The sequence below is a fragment of the Lissotriton vulgaris genome, chromosome 10 (genome assembly GCF_964263255.1).
Source record: "Lissotriton vulgaris chromosome 10, aLisVul1.2, whole genome shotgun sequence".
NCBI lineage: Eukaryota > Metazoa > Chordata > Amphibia > Caudata > Salamandridae > Lissotriton > Lissotriton vulgaris.
The window spans coordinates 603,266,900-603,284,467 of NC_141698.1; the positions used below are offsets into that span (position 1 = coordinate 603,266,900).

At 45.9% G+C, this 17,568-nt stretch overlaps 1 protein-coding gene across 2 annotated transcripts in view; it reads right to left on the reverse strand.

Moving 5' to 3' along the window:
• The window catches only part of LOC147688575 (nuclear distribution protein nudE homolog 1-like), an 87,197-nt gene that overhangs the window by 59,459 nt on the left and 10,170 nt on the right, over positions 1 to 17,568 (reverse strand). For both annotated transcript variants that reach the window (XM_086939939.1, XM_086939940.1), the window contains exon 2: positions 4,648 to 4,801. In XM_086939939.1, coding sequence (XP_086796065.1) covers positions 4,648 to 4,801 — 154 coding nt within the window. The remainder of the gene's footprint in view (positions 1 to 4,647; positions 4,802 to 17,568) is intronic.

Here is a 17,568-nt window from a genome sequence, read left to right on the forward strand (position 1 = left end):
ATGAATGTACTGACTGCTGGCCGACCTTTGCAGCACTGACCTAGAACATCACACGAGCGTAGTGAACTCGGCCAGGCGACTGAGCCAACTGGTTACAATAAAGAGCCCAGCACGGCTAAGTGCCGCCTTTCAACTGGCTGCAACAAACAGTTAATAGTGTCAGTAATCAATAGCTTCTCTATTCTATTATTCACAATTAGCTATTTTTCTTTCCGTACAGGTTTCCCTGCCCTTTTAGTCACGGTTGTACAAAACATTACCATATGCAGTCTACAAGAAAATAGAGTAACATGCTCTCAATATATTATAAATCTAAAGTAACATAAAGAAAAGCATTTGTGTAAGCAGAAAACAAAAACAAGCATTGGAAATGCAATAGGTCTCGCACCATTAGAGTTAGTGCTTTTAGAATTGTTTATGGGTTTTTTTGGTAAATGTTTAGCATTTTTGTTTCCTGTAGCCAATGCTAAAGAATTACAAATAAAAAAAGCCATAAACATTTCTAAAAGCTCTAACTGAAATGGTCTGAGACCTATTGCACTGTGTGAGGGTGAGGTGTTGAGGGTGAGCGTGAGGGTGAGTGAGGGTGAGGTGTTGAGGGTGAGTGAGGGTGAGTGAGGGTGAGGTGTTGAGGGTGAGTGAGAGTGAGAGTGAGGGTGAGTGAGGGTGAGTGAGGGTGAGTGAGAGTGAGGGTGAGTGAGGGTGAGTGAGGGTGAGTGAGGGTGAGGGTGAGTGAGGGTGAGTGAGGGTGAGGGTGAGTGAGGGTGAGTGAGGGTGAGGGTGAGTGAGGGTGAGTGAGGGTGAGGGTGAGGCGTTGAGGGTGAGGTGTTGAGGGTGAGTGAGGGTGAGGGCGAGTGAGGTGTTGAGGGTGAGTGAGGGTGAGGGTGAGTTAGGGTGAGGTGTTGAGGGTGAGTGAGGGTGAGGGGGAGTAGTTGAGGCTGAGTGAGGGTGAGTGAGAGTGAGGGTGAGTGAGGGTGAGGGTGAGTGAGGGTGAGTGAGGGTGAGTGAGGGTGAGTGAGGGTGAGTGAGGGGTTGAGGGTGAGGGTGAGGTGTTGAAGGTGAGTGAGGGTGAGGGTGGGTGAGTGTGAGTGAGGTGTTGAGGGTGAGTGAGGGTGAGGGTGAGTGAGGGTGAGGGGTTTTGGGTGAGTGAGGGTGAGGGGGAGTAGTTGAGGCTGAGTGAGGGTGAGTGAGAGTGAGGGTGAGTGAGGGGTTGAGGGTGAGTGAGTGAGGGTGAGGAGTTGAGGGTGAGGGTGAGTGAGGGTGAGGGGTTGAGGGTGAGTGAGGATGAGTGAGGGTGAGGGGTTGAGGGTGAGTGAGGATGAGTGAGAGTGAGGGGTTGAGGGTGAGGGGTTGAGGCGAGACCTAAAAACCTGACGATCGTAGGGTTTAGCAAGATTTTGGGGGTGAATGTAAAGAGGCTTGATGTGTGCATAAGTGCCTCTCAGGCAATACTTAGCATGAGCCCCTTCCCCTCCAAGGACACACCCCCACAGAGTTATTTTAAGTTTGCACAGCTGCATTTCATGTCCAGATGAATACTGAGAATGATAATTTTTCATCACTGAATAGAACTGATGTAGCTTATGAAAATAACACACAGTTTAAACAAACTGGAGATATACCAATAAAATACATCTATATTATTATAAATAACACCACTATTGTTTCATGGCGATCATGTCCGTAAAGGAAAGTAATTTGTGTTACAGCATAAGCGTTTAAAGAGTTTGCAATTGTTTCAAGACTATTTCTATACCATTACTGTGCAACGTTTCTCTACACGGACATAACCGCTTTACTCGCCATTAGAAAGTGACACAGACTATAAGGCAATGAAATATCACACAGGAGCACACTGAAAACGTGCAAATGTCACACTTAAGACTGAAAACTTGGCAACTTTGGACAATGCGGGGGTGGGGTGCCGTGCAGACTGAATACCTGTACCAGTCAGATCCTTCAAGACTGACTCTTCGGCTGTTAGCATCAGTTTGCAAATCCCCGCCTCAATACCTCAAGTGATTGTAACATTGTTTGGACACGGGAAGTCTTTTTGCAATAAAGCTTATTTGATTCTACAGCCACGATTTCTACTGAAGACGGAGGGAAGAGAGGGGAGGGGGGAGGAGAAATGCGACACAGCGGGAAGGGGAGGGGGCGGAGCTGATTGGAATTGAATTGGTTGAAGTGTGAATTTTTTTAAGTGGGTGAGGGAATGTAACACTGGTTTGGCAGGAGAGACCACTGGGACAGAAGCAACATAGCAGGGCTGGTGGAAGCAACACAATTGCAGGTACGGAAGGAACATAGTAGGTAGGGCGGGGGGGGGGGTGTTGTAAAGCAAACGGGTGACCGAGCAGTGAGGGGTGGAATAAAGCAAACTGACGAGCGAAACATGAAGCAGGCAAGGAATACTACTGGCAAGAAAGCAACCTGGAGGAGGTGAGGCACAGGAGTTCCAGCAGCGCATTACTGAGGCAGATAAGGGTGAAGCACATGTCAGGCAGCGCATTACTGAGGCAGGTGAGGAACGGGAGCAGGCAAAGCCCAGGTCAAGCAGCGCATCACTGAGGCCGGTGAGGGAGAAGCACATGGGTGAGCAACATGTCGCATGGCAGAGGGGGAAGAGAAGTACATGCGGGAGAGCAACACCGAGCATGGTGGAGGGGGACGAGAAGTACATGCGGGAGAGCAACACAGAGCATGACGGAGGGGGAAGAGCAGTACATGAGGGAGACCACTGCAAAACACTTGCTCACTCTGACTGCGTAACAAAAATGGTGCATGAAAAGGGATTTGTGGACGGATGCAAGTAAATGCAGCCATGCTCCAGGGGAGGGGACAAATGCAAGAGGAAGTAAAGCCTACAAGTGAACCAATAAGAATGGAGCAAATGTAAATGACCAAGCAAGTCAATGATATGCGATGGACAGGTTGGAGTCCACTTTAAGCCGACAATGGTTCTTTTTGCGCACTGAAAAAAAAGGAGGGAAGAGAGGGGAGGGGGGAGGAGAAATGCGACACGGCGGGAGGGGGCGGAGCAGGTAAAATAAACAAAGAAGATGGAGGGAAGAGAGGGGAGGGGGGAGGAGAAATGCGACACGGCGGGAAGGGGAGGGGGCGGAGCGGGTAAAACAAGCAAGTGTTTATTTACATGAAGCTAAAAATCAACCATGAAATATAAACGTTAACGTTTTTCGCATTAAAGCACTTCGACATGACACCAAGCACAACAGAATAATAAACGCGTGCCTGCAATTTGCAAAAAAATACAAGACGGAGGGAAGAGAGGGGAGGGGGGAGGAGAAATGCGACACGGCGCGAGGGGAGGGGGGAGGAGAAATGCGACACGGCGGGAAGGGGAGGGGGCGGAGCGGGTAAAACACGACGGACGTGCACGCGCTTTTAAGCTCAATGCGCATGCGCATTGAGCTTAAAAGTCACGGGCACTGCAAGGAATCGCCACGATTCCTTGCAGTGTGGATAAAGAGTGGATAAGTCCCAATACTCTCGCTTGCTCGATGCGCATGCGCATCGACAGGCGAGACCTAACTAGAATGAAACTGGAGTCCACACAGGCGCTTAAGTATGCTGACTGCACAGACGAAATTAAATATTAATTGCTAGTAAGAAACGCCCAACAAAGAAACTTTTAAACATATCCAGCCCCAGCCCTCAGAGAGTTTACTGGCACTCCTCTAATAAACAAGTCCTATTAACCTCTGAGCTCAAATCTGTCAAACTATTGTTCAAGACTCTCCTAGAACAAGGTTCAATAAATTTCAGATTGACTTCGAATGCTCCTCATGGTCCCAAGACTCTTTGAAGACAGTTAAGCTCTCACCAAATGCACCGCAAGAGGCTCAGCTTCTTAAACTCCTCTGGTTTCAGCAGAATAGAACACCTTTGTTATTCAGTACTTTAGGCGTAGGCCAAAGAACATGATTGGACATTCTTTCGGAATAATGTCGTCAGAGTGAAACAAAAGCGAATCCACCACCCACCACACGCTAGTCTGTTCGCCTCAAAGCTCTTCCCTTCTGCCTGTGCAGGTAAGCATCTTCAAGACAGCTCTAAATTAAGTCGATAGAACCAGGAATCATGCATGCACTATGTGCCAAATGATCAATTTCCATTTGCTTTTGAGAAGTACAAGTTGTACTGCCTTTACCTTTACAACCACCAGCATTTTTTTAACTGAAGTCCTCCTGCCATCCACATGGCCAACAAATCAATCCGCTTTCTCAAGATTTGTTTCGTGGTAAATTTCCAGAGCTGCTGCTTGGCAGGAGGACAACCCTATTATTAAGAAGGATAAACTATGTAGGCTAGCATATTCCTTAGACAAACACATTATGAGACTTCAACATGCCTCGGTGGAATCAGGCTCCCTGTGATTGTTCATTAACAAATGCCAAGACACAATACTAGCTGTAACTTTGACTGACTTTGGTAAATCCTAAAAAGAACAACTTAACAAACCAGATTCATAAATGAGAACACACTATAAGGATGTCATCTCATGAACCCAGACTCCGGTAATTCAAGAGATAAACTATACAGAGAAAAGTCTTCTCTAACAGGCACCTAAAGTTACATAATCTGTGGTAGATAAGCACAGTCTATTTTTATGATGAGATTTTGTACCTTAATGGATTCAAGCTCCGTGTGAAGACGGTTATTTTCTGTCAAAAGATCACGATTTCTGTTCTCAGTATGCTGCAATTGTGCCTCAAGCTCTGCTTCGTATTCCCTACTCACTTCCTGAAACTCGCTGAGCTCCTCTTGTGTGTCTTCTATGCTAAAGTGTAAATTCCAAAGGGTTAACTAACCACATATCAACTAACAAATAATGAAAACTTGACTGTAATGTATATATAAATATATATAAATATACATACACACACACACACACACACACACATATATATATATATATTCACTGAAAAAAACACAGGTTTCACACCAGTTATAGTTAGGAATTAGTGATGTAATATGTGACGTCATCAGCAGTGCATTGCAGGCGCGCAAGTTATAGTGAGTCCAACTAACTATAACGTGGGAATTTCAATGGTTTTATGTCAGTAAAATTTCCAGCTAACTATAACTGGTGTGAAACCTATGTTTTTTTCAGTGAATTTAATAGGTTTTTTAAATGCTAATTCCTAACTATAACTTGTGTGAAAACTGTGGTTTTTACAGTGAATTTCAATGGTTTTTTAAATGCTAATTCCTAACTATAACTGGTGTGAAACCTATGTTTTTTTCAGTGAATTTCATAGGTTTTTTAAAATGCTAATTCCTAAATATAACTGATGTGAAACCCATGGTTGTTTCAGAGAATTTCATAGGTTTTTTAATAGCAAATTTCTATAGCTATGAAATATAATATTTTTTTTAATGAATCCTATATTGTATATTTATGTAATACTATTTTTTATATGTATATTCTTTTTTTTTTGCCCTGGAGCGTTCCCGGTGCGCGTCCCGGTGAGCGCACCGGTAAGCGCAGTCTTGCGGCGCGCCCCAGGGCGCGTACCGGTGAGCATCCCATTAGCGCTATTGCCGCGAACGAAAACATCACCCTGACGTATCACGTAGCTGCGTCCGCGTGATACGCACGGTGTAAGCGCACCCGGAAGCATCCACGCGCATACGAACGCGCACCGGGGCGCGTAGCGTAAGCGCGTCGGGTCATGTGACTTGAAAATAACAGTTTTCATTGGTTCAGAACAGTTTTGGTTTCCAAATGATGAAAACCCAGCTCATGTGACCTGAAAATAACACTTTTCATTGGTTCAGAACAGTTTTGGTTTCCAAATGATGAAAGCCCCCACCTTTTTTCCTCATTCTCACTTTATTCTTTGAGTGAGGAAGACCTGCTTCTATTGATAGAGAAATGGCTACAGTAGCAGCAGCAGCTGGAGCATCTGCACCACCACCACCACAAGGACCACCACAACACCACATTGGTGGTGAAGAAGAAGAGGAGGAGGAGGAGAAGGAGGAGGAGAGAAGGCAGTTCCTGTATGAAGACAATCCCCCATATAAACCTAAGGAGCACTTTATATGGGAGTTTTTTAAAATCCCAAGGGGTTTCAAAAAAGTTAATGCTGCAAAGGTGACCTGTCTCATCTGTGGCGCTGAACTTTCCAGGGGGAACCCTGCAAAATAATATTCATTTGGGAATCACACAATGCTACGCCACATGCAACGAAAGCACCCCAATAATTATTCTGCAGCAGAGGTCAGAGAACTGAAAAGAAACCCTCCCCAATCTTCTCCGAGCACCTCTAAACAACCCACTCCATCGGGTCCTGAAACTAGAGAGATGGTCCCATGCATCCAACGCCAGTTTGGGGACTACAAGATTACTTGTATATTTTGTGGGACTACCATTTCTTATGGGGAGCAGAGCATCAAACTTACAAACCGTGCTGGAGACAACAACCGGTGCCGAAAGAAGCCTTAATTTTTTCCTGGTTTTTTTTTTGCTCCACTTGAGCTGTTTACAATTCCCTGTTTTTTGTTTGTCCACATAAAAAATACAAAAAAAATATAAAACTGTTCATAAAAGCCAAAAAAAGTATAAAATGTTCGAAAATACAAAAAAAATATAAAACAACAAAAAGAAGAAAAAAAAAACTGTTCTTTTTAGAACTATCTCCAATTTATAAAAAAGGCTACATTTTTTAAAAACTCTGTCATTCTTTTTTCCCCATGGTACGCTCCCCGGTCCGCTGCCCGGTGCACATACCGGGCGCTCCCCCCGCGCAAATCGAAAAAAAAATAATATTTTTTTGCCCCGCTGGGCCCTTTTATGGCCCCCACATCAAACCTAGGGGGTCAGGGGGGGTCTATCCTGCCCCCTTTTGGTTATTTCCCTCTTTGTTTTTGCCACCTCTTGTGTCTCGATCCTACCGAGACACAAGATGGCGGCCGCTCCGGACTGTTTCGAATGTTTACAGACACCCGAGAGCCAATCAGCTTTCTGCGCGCGAACTCGCGTACCGTGCTGGTTCGCGCCCCAGTGCGCGTACCTGGGCGCGCTTATAGATATATATATTTTTTTGAACCTAAATTACTCAAAATCCACTGGAGCACATATCTTGAGACATAGCAAAGGCACATCGGGCTACCAGTCCCTACAATTTTGCCAAGTTTGGTGGAAATCCATTCAGCCGCTCGGGCTAAAAGTGAGGTCGACCGCCCTATGGAAATTAACATGGGGAAAACACGTTTTGGGGCCCCCCTTTTTTCTCGGCCCCCGCTTGACGAATCCCCCCCAAACTTTCAGGCAAGGACCGGAGCGCCGCGAGGCACATTTGAGGACATTTTCAGGCAGATTCCTCAACTGACGCCAAAGTTATTCCCAATAGAATGTTGCGATTTCCCTATTGAAAATAATCCTAACTATAACTACCTACTAGCGACCGCCAGTAGGTAATATATATATATATATATATATATATATATATATATATATATAGATATAGAGAGAGAGAGAGAGAGAGAGAGAGATGGAGAGAGATATTATATTAATTACCTAATTCAACCATGGCTATCCCTTTAATGAATAAAAAGCCTTATTTAATAACTGTAAGTAACCTAAACACTCTGAAAAGTTTCAAATAAAAACAAAAAGCAACAACTTCCTAGAACTTAATGTTGTTATTTGCTATACTACTTTGCACCTTAAATGGTAAAAGCCAAATCCCTACAGTCTTTTCCGTCTCAGTAAACAGAGGGAAGATGAACAGAGAGGTGGGTGAGTGTGAGTTTGAATTTAGGAGGGTAACATAAACAAGTGACGGGAGGTCCCTGCTCCTCCGAAGAGAGAGGTTTTCTTTCTGGAAAGTAGTTAATGCAACCTTCCAACACATTCGCAACAGAAGTCTTCAAAAACGAGAAGGACCACAAAGTGTACAATTAGCCCCCAATCCAAACAGATCTGATGTGGCCAGCCACGGAGAATGTTGTAGTGACCACCAAGACACAGTAATACGGTTAGAGGTCCTTCCCTTCGCCAGCCACGATGCAACAGCCAAGGGAAGAATCATCTAGTCACAACATTCCTTTAAAGAACCTCCTTATGTCATAAGGAGGTTCTGCATTACAACACATCTCCTTCCCTTCTACGCAATCATGGAAACAAAACAAAAAAAAGAAAGAATAAAAACAGACCACACCAAATGGTATGGCACCAGCTGTAAGGAGCTCCTAAAACGTTACACATAAGAATAGCTATAAAACAAAATAACAGACCACAGCAACATGGCATGGTGCCAGCTGTAAGAAACTCTTAAAAAGTTACACAACAGGGTTGCAAAAACATATCCAGGAGCAGAATGAAAAGAGAACGCATACAGGTCACTAGTATGTAACATAATCCTCCAAATACCAAGGTTTCCATGAAGAACTATGAGTGTGGCTCCTTCTTTTCACTCCATGAGGAACAATTCCGGCGTGCATGGAACCACCGGCATCACCACTTCCACACTCAACACGCCCTCTTCCATCTTCTATCTCGTTGCTGACCAATTCCTCATCATTCATAAGCATGAAACCATTTAAGTTTGTTTGTACGTAGGGGTTCCACTGTAACTTCATTCTCCCACCTGTACCCAACCTGTCCTTTCTGGTTCAAAGCTACTTGACTTTTATAACCATTTTCCCCCACCACATACCTGTCACACACCTGACTGACTCTGAACGGCCCTTAGCTGCTTGGGGTCCAGTTTTTTCGCTGCTGTTGCCAACCTACCAAAGCACCCTGGCACCCCACCACCAGTCCCAGCAAACCAAGGACTACAGGTCCCAGCGGGCCCTGCGGCCGGAAGACGACACCGCACACACGGATCCAGCGCCCGGTGGCGCTTAAGAGGCCCAGGGCTCCCGGGTCACGGGACGCGCGTGGGCGAGGCCCGGGCCAAGGGCGGGCCCGTCTTCGCCCGTCATCGACAGGAAGAGGCAGGGCAGGGCCCCCCTCTAACATCGGGAACACGACATGACACTTAAGGACAAAAGGTACTGTCTGGCAATTGGCGGGGCTTGCAGGTTTAGAAAGTGAATATTGAAGCACTGACTGGACTAACCCTGTGCCGGTGACATTTTTGGGTTACAATCTGTGTAAGATCTGTTTGATGACGTAAGTGTATTGCGAAATGGGATAAAGGAAAACTATAGAGGGGGATCGCCAACCTTATTAGCTAAAAAAGGGAAAAAGGCAAAAAAGGTGGCGCATGCAGCTACTAATTGCGTGCTTACAAGAATCGAAGCCATTGTTAACGAGTGTGAAGAGGTTCTAGCTGGGAATACTAGTAGTAATACAGTGGAGAACACTGATCCCCTTGCTGAGGTCTTAATTCAATCTAGGAAAAAGATGATTCCCGCCATTTTTAATAAGAAATCGCCATTAAATCCTCCCACTTGTGAAGTTCACAGTTCAGTAGAAGGACCTCTAGAGGTATCTGTCTTGATGAAAGCCCAAAATAAGGTAGTAGAGCATCCGAATCAATTGGTTGCTCTGGGGTGCCAAACTGAGAGAGGTATTACATGCTCAAATAGATTTGCTGTTCTAGAAAGGATTACAGGGGTTATAGAAGCAGACCCAGCGTATGAAAATAATGAAAGAGAGCTACCCAATGATGACCCTCTACCGTGTACTAAGTGTGGCAATACAAATAAGGCATTATTGCAAAAAGTTGACAACCTTGGAAGGGAGTTGGCTTCTGTAAGAAAGATGATGGAGGAAATAATACGGAAAGTGGATTTGTCTTGGCCTACAGATGCTCACTCCCCAACATCTACCCAAGCAAGTATAGCAAGCAGGGCATTGCCACCTACCAAATCAATGGAAGGAGTGGGGTCATCGATGGGGTTGGGGATTACAGCTCAAGGCTCACTTGGCTCGACAACTTCATCAGGCCCCATTAGATCTTATGCAGAAACTACAAAAATGCGGGGAGACAGAGCCAAACCCTTGGGCCCGCCCCTTAGCAACATAGGCTATCGAAGCCCCCCTCTAGGTAGAGAAAGACAGAGTGGGAGGGATGGCCCTGGCTTGCTAAGGAACAGCGCCCCCTTAAGAAATCCATCAACAATAGTCTATATGACCAAGGTCCCCAAATATAGTAATAAATCTGGCCATGAAAGTAGTGAGTCTATTCACAATAAAGCAATCCATTGGCTACGTCATGTGAGGGGCTGCAGGTCAATCATTAGGGAGGATATGGTGATGGTAAAAAGGATTTACTTGTTCAGCTGCCAGACAGACTGCATTGAGATGCAGTTAATCAACCCAGCAATTGCGGAGAATGTATTGAGCCTTGAGTATCGCACCTCCCCAGCCCCCCCCCCCAAGCATTCTGACATCCAAATCAGACGTTTACCACTCTGGTCCACAGCTAGGGAACGGGGCGAATCTGGTCTTAATAGAGTAGACTGAATAGATGAGGCTCACCATCTGCATCCCTCACTAGAACTACAAGATAGGGAAGAGCAAGGGTGCATCCCACGTGCAAATAACATAGTATCAAGATCTCATAGCGGGGAAGGGAGAGGCTGGGTTAATCACGGTACTGTAGTGACGGTGGTTGCAAATCCTAGGGTGATCCAGCTCCTTTCCTGGAACATAGCAGGCCTCCCCAAAAAATTGTGCATCCCGGAATTGAATGAATTTATCGACAAGTTTGAGGTCTGTCTGTTTCAGAAGACCTGGAGCACATTGCCCTTATATAAGCCAGGGTACACCACCTTTTACATCCCCGCCACAAGTTCAGGGAAGGGCCGCGCATCTGAGGGTCTCCACATATGGGTCAATATCGCGTTGAATTGGGATGTCACCATGCATAATTCACCCACAGAGGACATTCTACATTTGACAATCATAATGGTAATAACGTGGAGCTATTTAATGTGTACGCAAGATGGTCTCCGGGGGCACAAGTGTCAGCCACTATAGCAGCTCTGGAGTTGGAATTAGCTGGTATTCCCCCTCTTGCCAATGTCATCGTGGCAGGAGATCTCAATTGTACATTCGAACCCCTAAGTGGGGAAGATTTCCTAGGAACTAATGAGGAGGATGTTAAACGGGCCATACCCATTTTGACTTTAGAACCAATTAAAAAATGGGTACCAAGGGCGATCCAAATCAATGCTCTAACCTTAGAATATAATTTGAGAGCATTGAATGGCAGGACAGCCTCCGATCTAAGAGGGGCTAATACCTATAACAGGCTTAGCTGCCCGTCACGTATAGATTACATACTGCTGGACACCCGCCTCTGGGGTGATCTACTGGACATGGAGATAAAACAGTCCCAGGACAGTGATCATAACCCCTTATGCATTAAGATTAGGTGGGGATCGTCCAATGAAAAGTCAATTAAGGCCCCGTTAATGCAAACAAAGTCGGTTGTGCCAACAAATTGTAATCGCCGATTGAAATGGCACAAGGTAGAATGTCAGGAAGATAAATTATCTAGTATTAAGGAGCACATAAAGCAGAAGATTGTAGAGCTGGAATTGTTCAATGTAGCCCAGGAAAAAACACTGGACCTGCCCCTTACTAAATTTTATAGTAACGCAATAGAGAGGCTGGGCTTGTTTTTTACTGTCAAAGAGTGACAAACGCTGAAACAGAACTTAGTAAAATCGAGTAACCTCTGGTATACGGCTTCGTGCAGACAAAAGAGGAAGGCTTTAACTATGACCCTGCGCAAGAAAGATCTGATATTAGTAAGAGTAGCCATAAAGAAGTACTCGAGGGCCATAGCTTTAGCGAAGCATGATTGGGAGGAACAGCACTGGCAGGAGCTTAAATCAGCTTCCCAGATGAAAGATTCAACTTTATTTTGGGAGCTAATTAATAAAGCCAATAGAAGGGGAGCTGATCCTATCCCAAACCACATCACAGAACAACAATGGCACACCCACTTCCTTAATCTGTACTGTGATGTGGGAGAATCTCAGTCCCCACAAAGCGCCCCTGTAAGATCTGGACCAGAGAACCCTGTACCAGCAAAACCCTTTTTAATTAAAGAGGTACATTTGGCCATTAAGAACATAGCCCCGGGAAAGGCTGCGGGCCCCGATGGTCTTCCTGGGGATCTAATTTTACATGATCCTATGCTTTGGGCTAACTTCATCTCCCTGCTAATGTATCTGATTGCAAGGGGCCACCCCATCCCTGATTCGTGGAAGGGAGCTGAAGTAGTAACAGTATATAAGAAAGGTGCTAGAGAGGACCCTGCCAACTATAGGCCAATTAGCTTAATCAATGTAATCCAGAAAGTAGTTGGCAGGGTCATTGTCTCCAGGATAGGGTCCTGGATGGAAGAAGGGCACATTCTCTCTCACTTCCAGGCCGGCTTCAGGCAGAAGGTGGGCACGATAGACCAGGTATTTAGATTGCGGTTTACTGAAAAATCGTGACCATCGGGAAAGGCAGTCTATATCTGGCCTTTATAGACCTAAAGACTGCCTTCGACCTGGTGCCCCGCAATAAACTATGGCAGGTGCTGCAAGACCTAGGTCTCCCCATTTCTCTTCTTGATTTTATTAACAGACTTCACGAGGGGAACTATGCCAGAATCAGATGGGGAAATCAGGGACAGTTGACAGAGAGGGTGGCTGTGAACATGGGGTTCGCCAGGGCTGTGTGATGGCCCCGACTTCTTCTCTCTTCGTTAATGGGTTGGTAGACCATTTGAGAGAGGACCCTGCCGACGCCCCAGTCCTGGCGGGGGAGAACATACCCACCCTTCTTTTTGCCGATGACACCCTCCTGATGTCTAAAACCCCAGCAGGCCTTCAAAAACTACTGGATAGGTTTAGCTTGTTTTGTGTGTAAAGGGGTCTAACCATCAATACCACCAAAAAAAGCTAATGACCCTGTCACCTTCAAAAAGATTTAGGAATAGTATCTCGCTTAATGGTACTCCACTAGAGGTGGTTGAGTTGTTTGACTATTTGGGAGTTACGGTTAACAATATGATGAATTGGAACTCCCACATGGCAAAAATGCTTCTCAACCACAAGCGAGTGTCAGAAGCAATTTTAAGAGAACAGCGGGGGTCTACTAGTAAACCAATAGCTTCGGCCCTTGTGGTGTACGAGGGAAAAGCATTGTCTTCGGCAGTATACGGGTCTGAACTATGGGGGTTTGAGAATACCACCGACCTGGTTAAATCTGAGAATAAGTTTGTTAGAGATCTGGCTTCCCTCCCAGTATCTACCCCTCTAAAGCCCCTTTACCAGGACATGGACAAACGCTCGATTAAAGACATAGTTCGTCTTCGCCCACTATTATTCTGGGCACGTTTAAGAAGGACGCCTGAATTGGCAAATGATGCGACTGCCCTCGACTAACTCATTAAATTGAACATCTGTAATAAGATCAAGTGGATAAACAAACTGAGACAGCTTGTTTCAAATAAAGGGTTGAGCAAATCATGGGCCAGCCAGTGCCTGCCACCCAAACAAACAATTAAGAAATTATATTGGGATTGGGTGCAGACGGAGGAGTTACATAGTTCTAAATGGGGGCTCCCTACTGAGCTGTTTCTGGAGCATAAACCTGTTAGGAAGCTCGAACCATTTCTCGACTTCATTCAAACTCCCAGAGACAGGACACTCTATTTAAAGCTGAGATTCGGGACCCTCCCGCTTAAAGAAATCACAGCTGGCTGGAAAAGGTGTGGTTCTCCACCAGCTCCCTGCCCAGGGTGTACAGCTCCTAAGGAGTCAGTAGCCCATTTTCTTTTTGCATGCAAAGCATATAGGGAGGCGAGAAGAATATGGCTGAAACCAATTTGTAGAGAACTGGGTTTTAGACATCACAGGATGGCTCAAGGCATTTTAACAACTGACACTACGTCTCTGGCCATTGTTTGCAGGGTAGCAAAGTTGGGTAGTGCCTGGCAGACCGTTACAAAGCTGTTAAAGAAAAACGTGTGTTAGGAGACTGCGGGTCTACGTAGATTGTTGTACCTCTAATACACTGTAGCGGCACTTTCGGACTCTTTGTTTTTATTGTATATATTCTTTTTATCGTGTTTTATTGTCTTGTATACTGGTTGTATGTATAAATGGATTGTTTTTATGATTGGAGGATGTACATACTTTTATGATAAAATTTTATCGAATAAAGTACATACAACAACTATTCCTACCCTTCCATGTCTTATCTTAACCAAGTCACCAACCAACACCTTCTCCCTTCTTACGGCATTCAGCCCCTCACTCTCTTTACCATCAGTTCTAGTGAGCCAAGCCGGGGTCATTTTGTGTCCACACTTTCTTCCCTGCATTTTCTTAAAGGGTGAAACATTGGTGACACTATGAACTGTAGTGTGATGAGAGTAATTGCTCTCACACTCTGTCAGAGAACACACTTGCATCCACAGTCAGATACGTATTGAGATGGGTAAGAAACTGAGCAAGGATACCCGCACCACAACTGTCTTCCTTTATCACATCAAATGCTCTTTCTTGACTTTAGCCCCACAAAAATGCACATCCCTTCCTCAGCAACACCATCAAGTTACAAATTTAGCATAGTATTGCACTACATGACGCTGTGCTGATGTAAAATTGTGCCCCTCGCTCCCCCTTGATTGTAGCGCTTAGAAAATCATCAGACCTAACAGGATTTACCTAATTGGGAAAACACAGCGCCGCCTCACTCCCGACCGCCATTTTGGGTGTGGGCTCAGAAGCGCTCCAGGGGCTAACGCTCTAGTGGTTGCAAGCACCTTTCTGGCAAACACTATTTAGGGGACTAGGCAGCCTCGCGCGGACAAACACACAGGATTGTCACGCTGCTGCTGCTATTTTAAAACCATTGCTGTCCGATAATTATTTTAGGAACACTCTGCCCGTTTTTATAAAATTGTTCGGAATTGTAAAATTGATTGTGTGGTGGTGCTACATTGCACTACATGACGCTGTGCTGATGTAAAATTGTGCCCCTCGCTCCCCCTTGATTGTAGCGCTTAGAAAATCATCAGACCTAACAGGATTTACCTAATTGGGAAAACACAGCGCCGCCTCACTCCCGACCGCCATTTTGGGTGTGGGCTCAGAAGCGCTCCAGGGGCTAACGCTCTAGTGGTTGCAAGCACCTTTCTGCCACACGCTATTTAGAGTCCAGCATGCCAACGCGCAGCGCTCGCGCGCAGCGTCGCGCCGGAGGAGCGCCAGAGGAAAGCCCGTCTGTGCCCGTCCGTGCCTCGGACGGGCTCAGGTCCAGGACCGATGCCTACTGTAAGTACTCCAGGGACGAGCTATTAGCCATAGAGAAGAGTGTAGAGGGTTCACCTCAAAATACCCTATCACAGTCCGCTGTAGTGCTGGGTTGTGGACTGATTAATAGCAGATCCCTAGTAAAACATCACCTGGAAGTGTCAGAGCTGCTAAATGATATGGACCTAGATGTCCTATTCATCACTGAGACATGGACTACTGTGGATACCACTGTTGAGTTGGGTCTGTCATGCCCTGAAGGATATAAGTTATTTCATAAACCTAGGCCACTGGGAAGAGGAGGAGGGCTAGGAGTGATCTACAAAGATAAGTGGGACTTTTCCCCTCTACAGACCGATGGGGTGGCGGGGGTAGAGCTACTGGGGTTCTCCCTGCAAGAACCAAAAGGTAGGATCCTGACCGGACTGATATGTTACAGACCACCTGGTGCGGAAACACAATACCAGGCGCTGTATGATACCATTGCTGACCTCGCCCTGTCCCACTCCAGAATGCTGATTCTAGGAGACTTTAACCTATGGGACAACGGGACCCTGGGGAGCCACCTGAGGGATCTGAAGGACAACTGTGGAAACTGGGGTCTGGATCAGTTGGTACAGAAACCAACCCATTCAGGGGGACATATCCTAGATATGGTCTTCGCCAACAAGACTGAGACTAGGATGGTTGATATCCTACCTCAGCACTGGACCGACCACTCCCTAATCCACTTCGAGATCTCCATATCTACTGAGGGGAATAGAAGTGAACGACCGGTAACCTATAGGAAGGGAAGGAACTGGTCTAAATTACCGAAGGATAAAACAAAGCCTATTTTCATGAGCAATGTTTCCTATGATCCAAAGGAATCGGTAGACCTGAACTATCAAAAATATTGTAACTACATCATAAAGACCCTAGATAGACTTGCCCCTCTGAAAATTATAAAAAATAAGACGAAACCATCTGCCCCCTGGTTTAATGAGGAGCTGAAATCCCTACGCAATGCACGCCGACAGGCAGAAAAGAAATGGCGTAGATATTATTCAGAGATGGACAAAAAACTGCTGAAAGTGGAACAGGCCAAATACAAAGGAGCCATCGCCAAAGCTAAGGCTCTCTTCTATGCCACTACTATTCTTCAGTCCCCTAACAGTACTAAAACCCTTTTTAACATAATAAGGGATCTCTCACATCCCACCTGTACGAGTAATAAGGTGGTTGCTACACAAGAACTTTGTGATGAGATTGCGACCTATTTTCAGGAAAAGATCGCTAAAATTGTAGGAGGGCTGAATGAGGAAAGGGATAGCTGCAAAGATGCAGAGGCACAGACTGAAGAAGAGGAACTCTCACCAATATTGTCATCACTGGAAAACTTCACCCCGCTCACAGAAGAGCTCTTTCTTAGACTGGCCCAGAATGTATCATCTGGGTCCCCTTTAGACCCCCTTCCGCACAGGATCTGGAAAGAATATGGGCCAGAGTTGTTCCCCTGGATGCATCAGATCTGTCGCCAATCTCTTGAAGAAGGCATAGTGCCGGAAGCATGGAAACAGGCAGTGGTTACCCCCCTGCTTAAGAAGCCTTCGCTTGACCCTACTATCCCGGCGCATTTTAGACCCATCTCCCTCCTGCCCTACCCGATAAAAATTTTGGAGAAGGTGGTCAGTAGATCCTTGTCAGGCTATCTGGAAGATAACGGCCTGCTAGATAAGGACCAGTTCGGCTTCCGCCCAGGCCACGGAACAGAAACTGCATTAGCAACCATGCTGGACACCCTTCGAATGCGCGCCGACAATGGCAATTCCTCAGTCTTGGTGCTGTTGGACATGTCGGCCGCATTCGATACGGTCAGCCATGCAGTTCTGTTAAACAGGCTGGAAAAACTGGGCGTGAAGGGCAAAGCCCTGAGGTGGATACAATCCTACATGACAGGGAGACAACAGATGGTAACCCTAGCACCCTTTTCATCGCCCAAGTCCCTGGTCAGTCATGGAGTACCTCAGGGCTCCTCGATCAGCCCTATTCTTTTTAATCTTTATCTGCAGCCCCTGATCCCCATGATCAAATCCTTCGGTATAGATCTGATAAACTACGCCGATGACACACAATTGGTGTTTTCTCTAGAAGGAAGACAGGCGGTGTCTATGGAGACTTTCCAGAACTGCATGAACAAGGTGTCCAGGTGGTTGACAATAAACTCCCTTCAATTTAATGAGGGGAAGACAGAGGTTGTCTGTTGTTCGTCAGCCAAGCTGAGTCAACAACCCTCCCATGAGATCAGGCTCGCGCCGGGAGCAGAACCTTGCATCCCAGTTA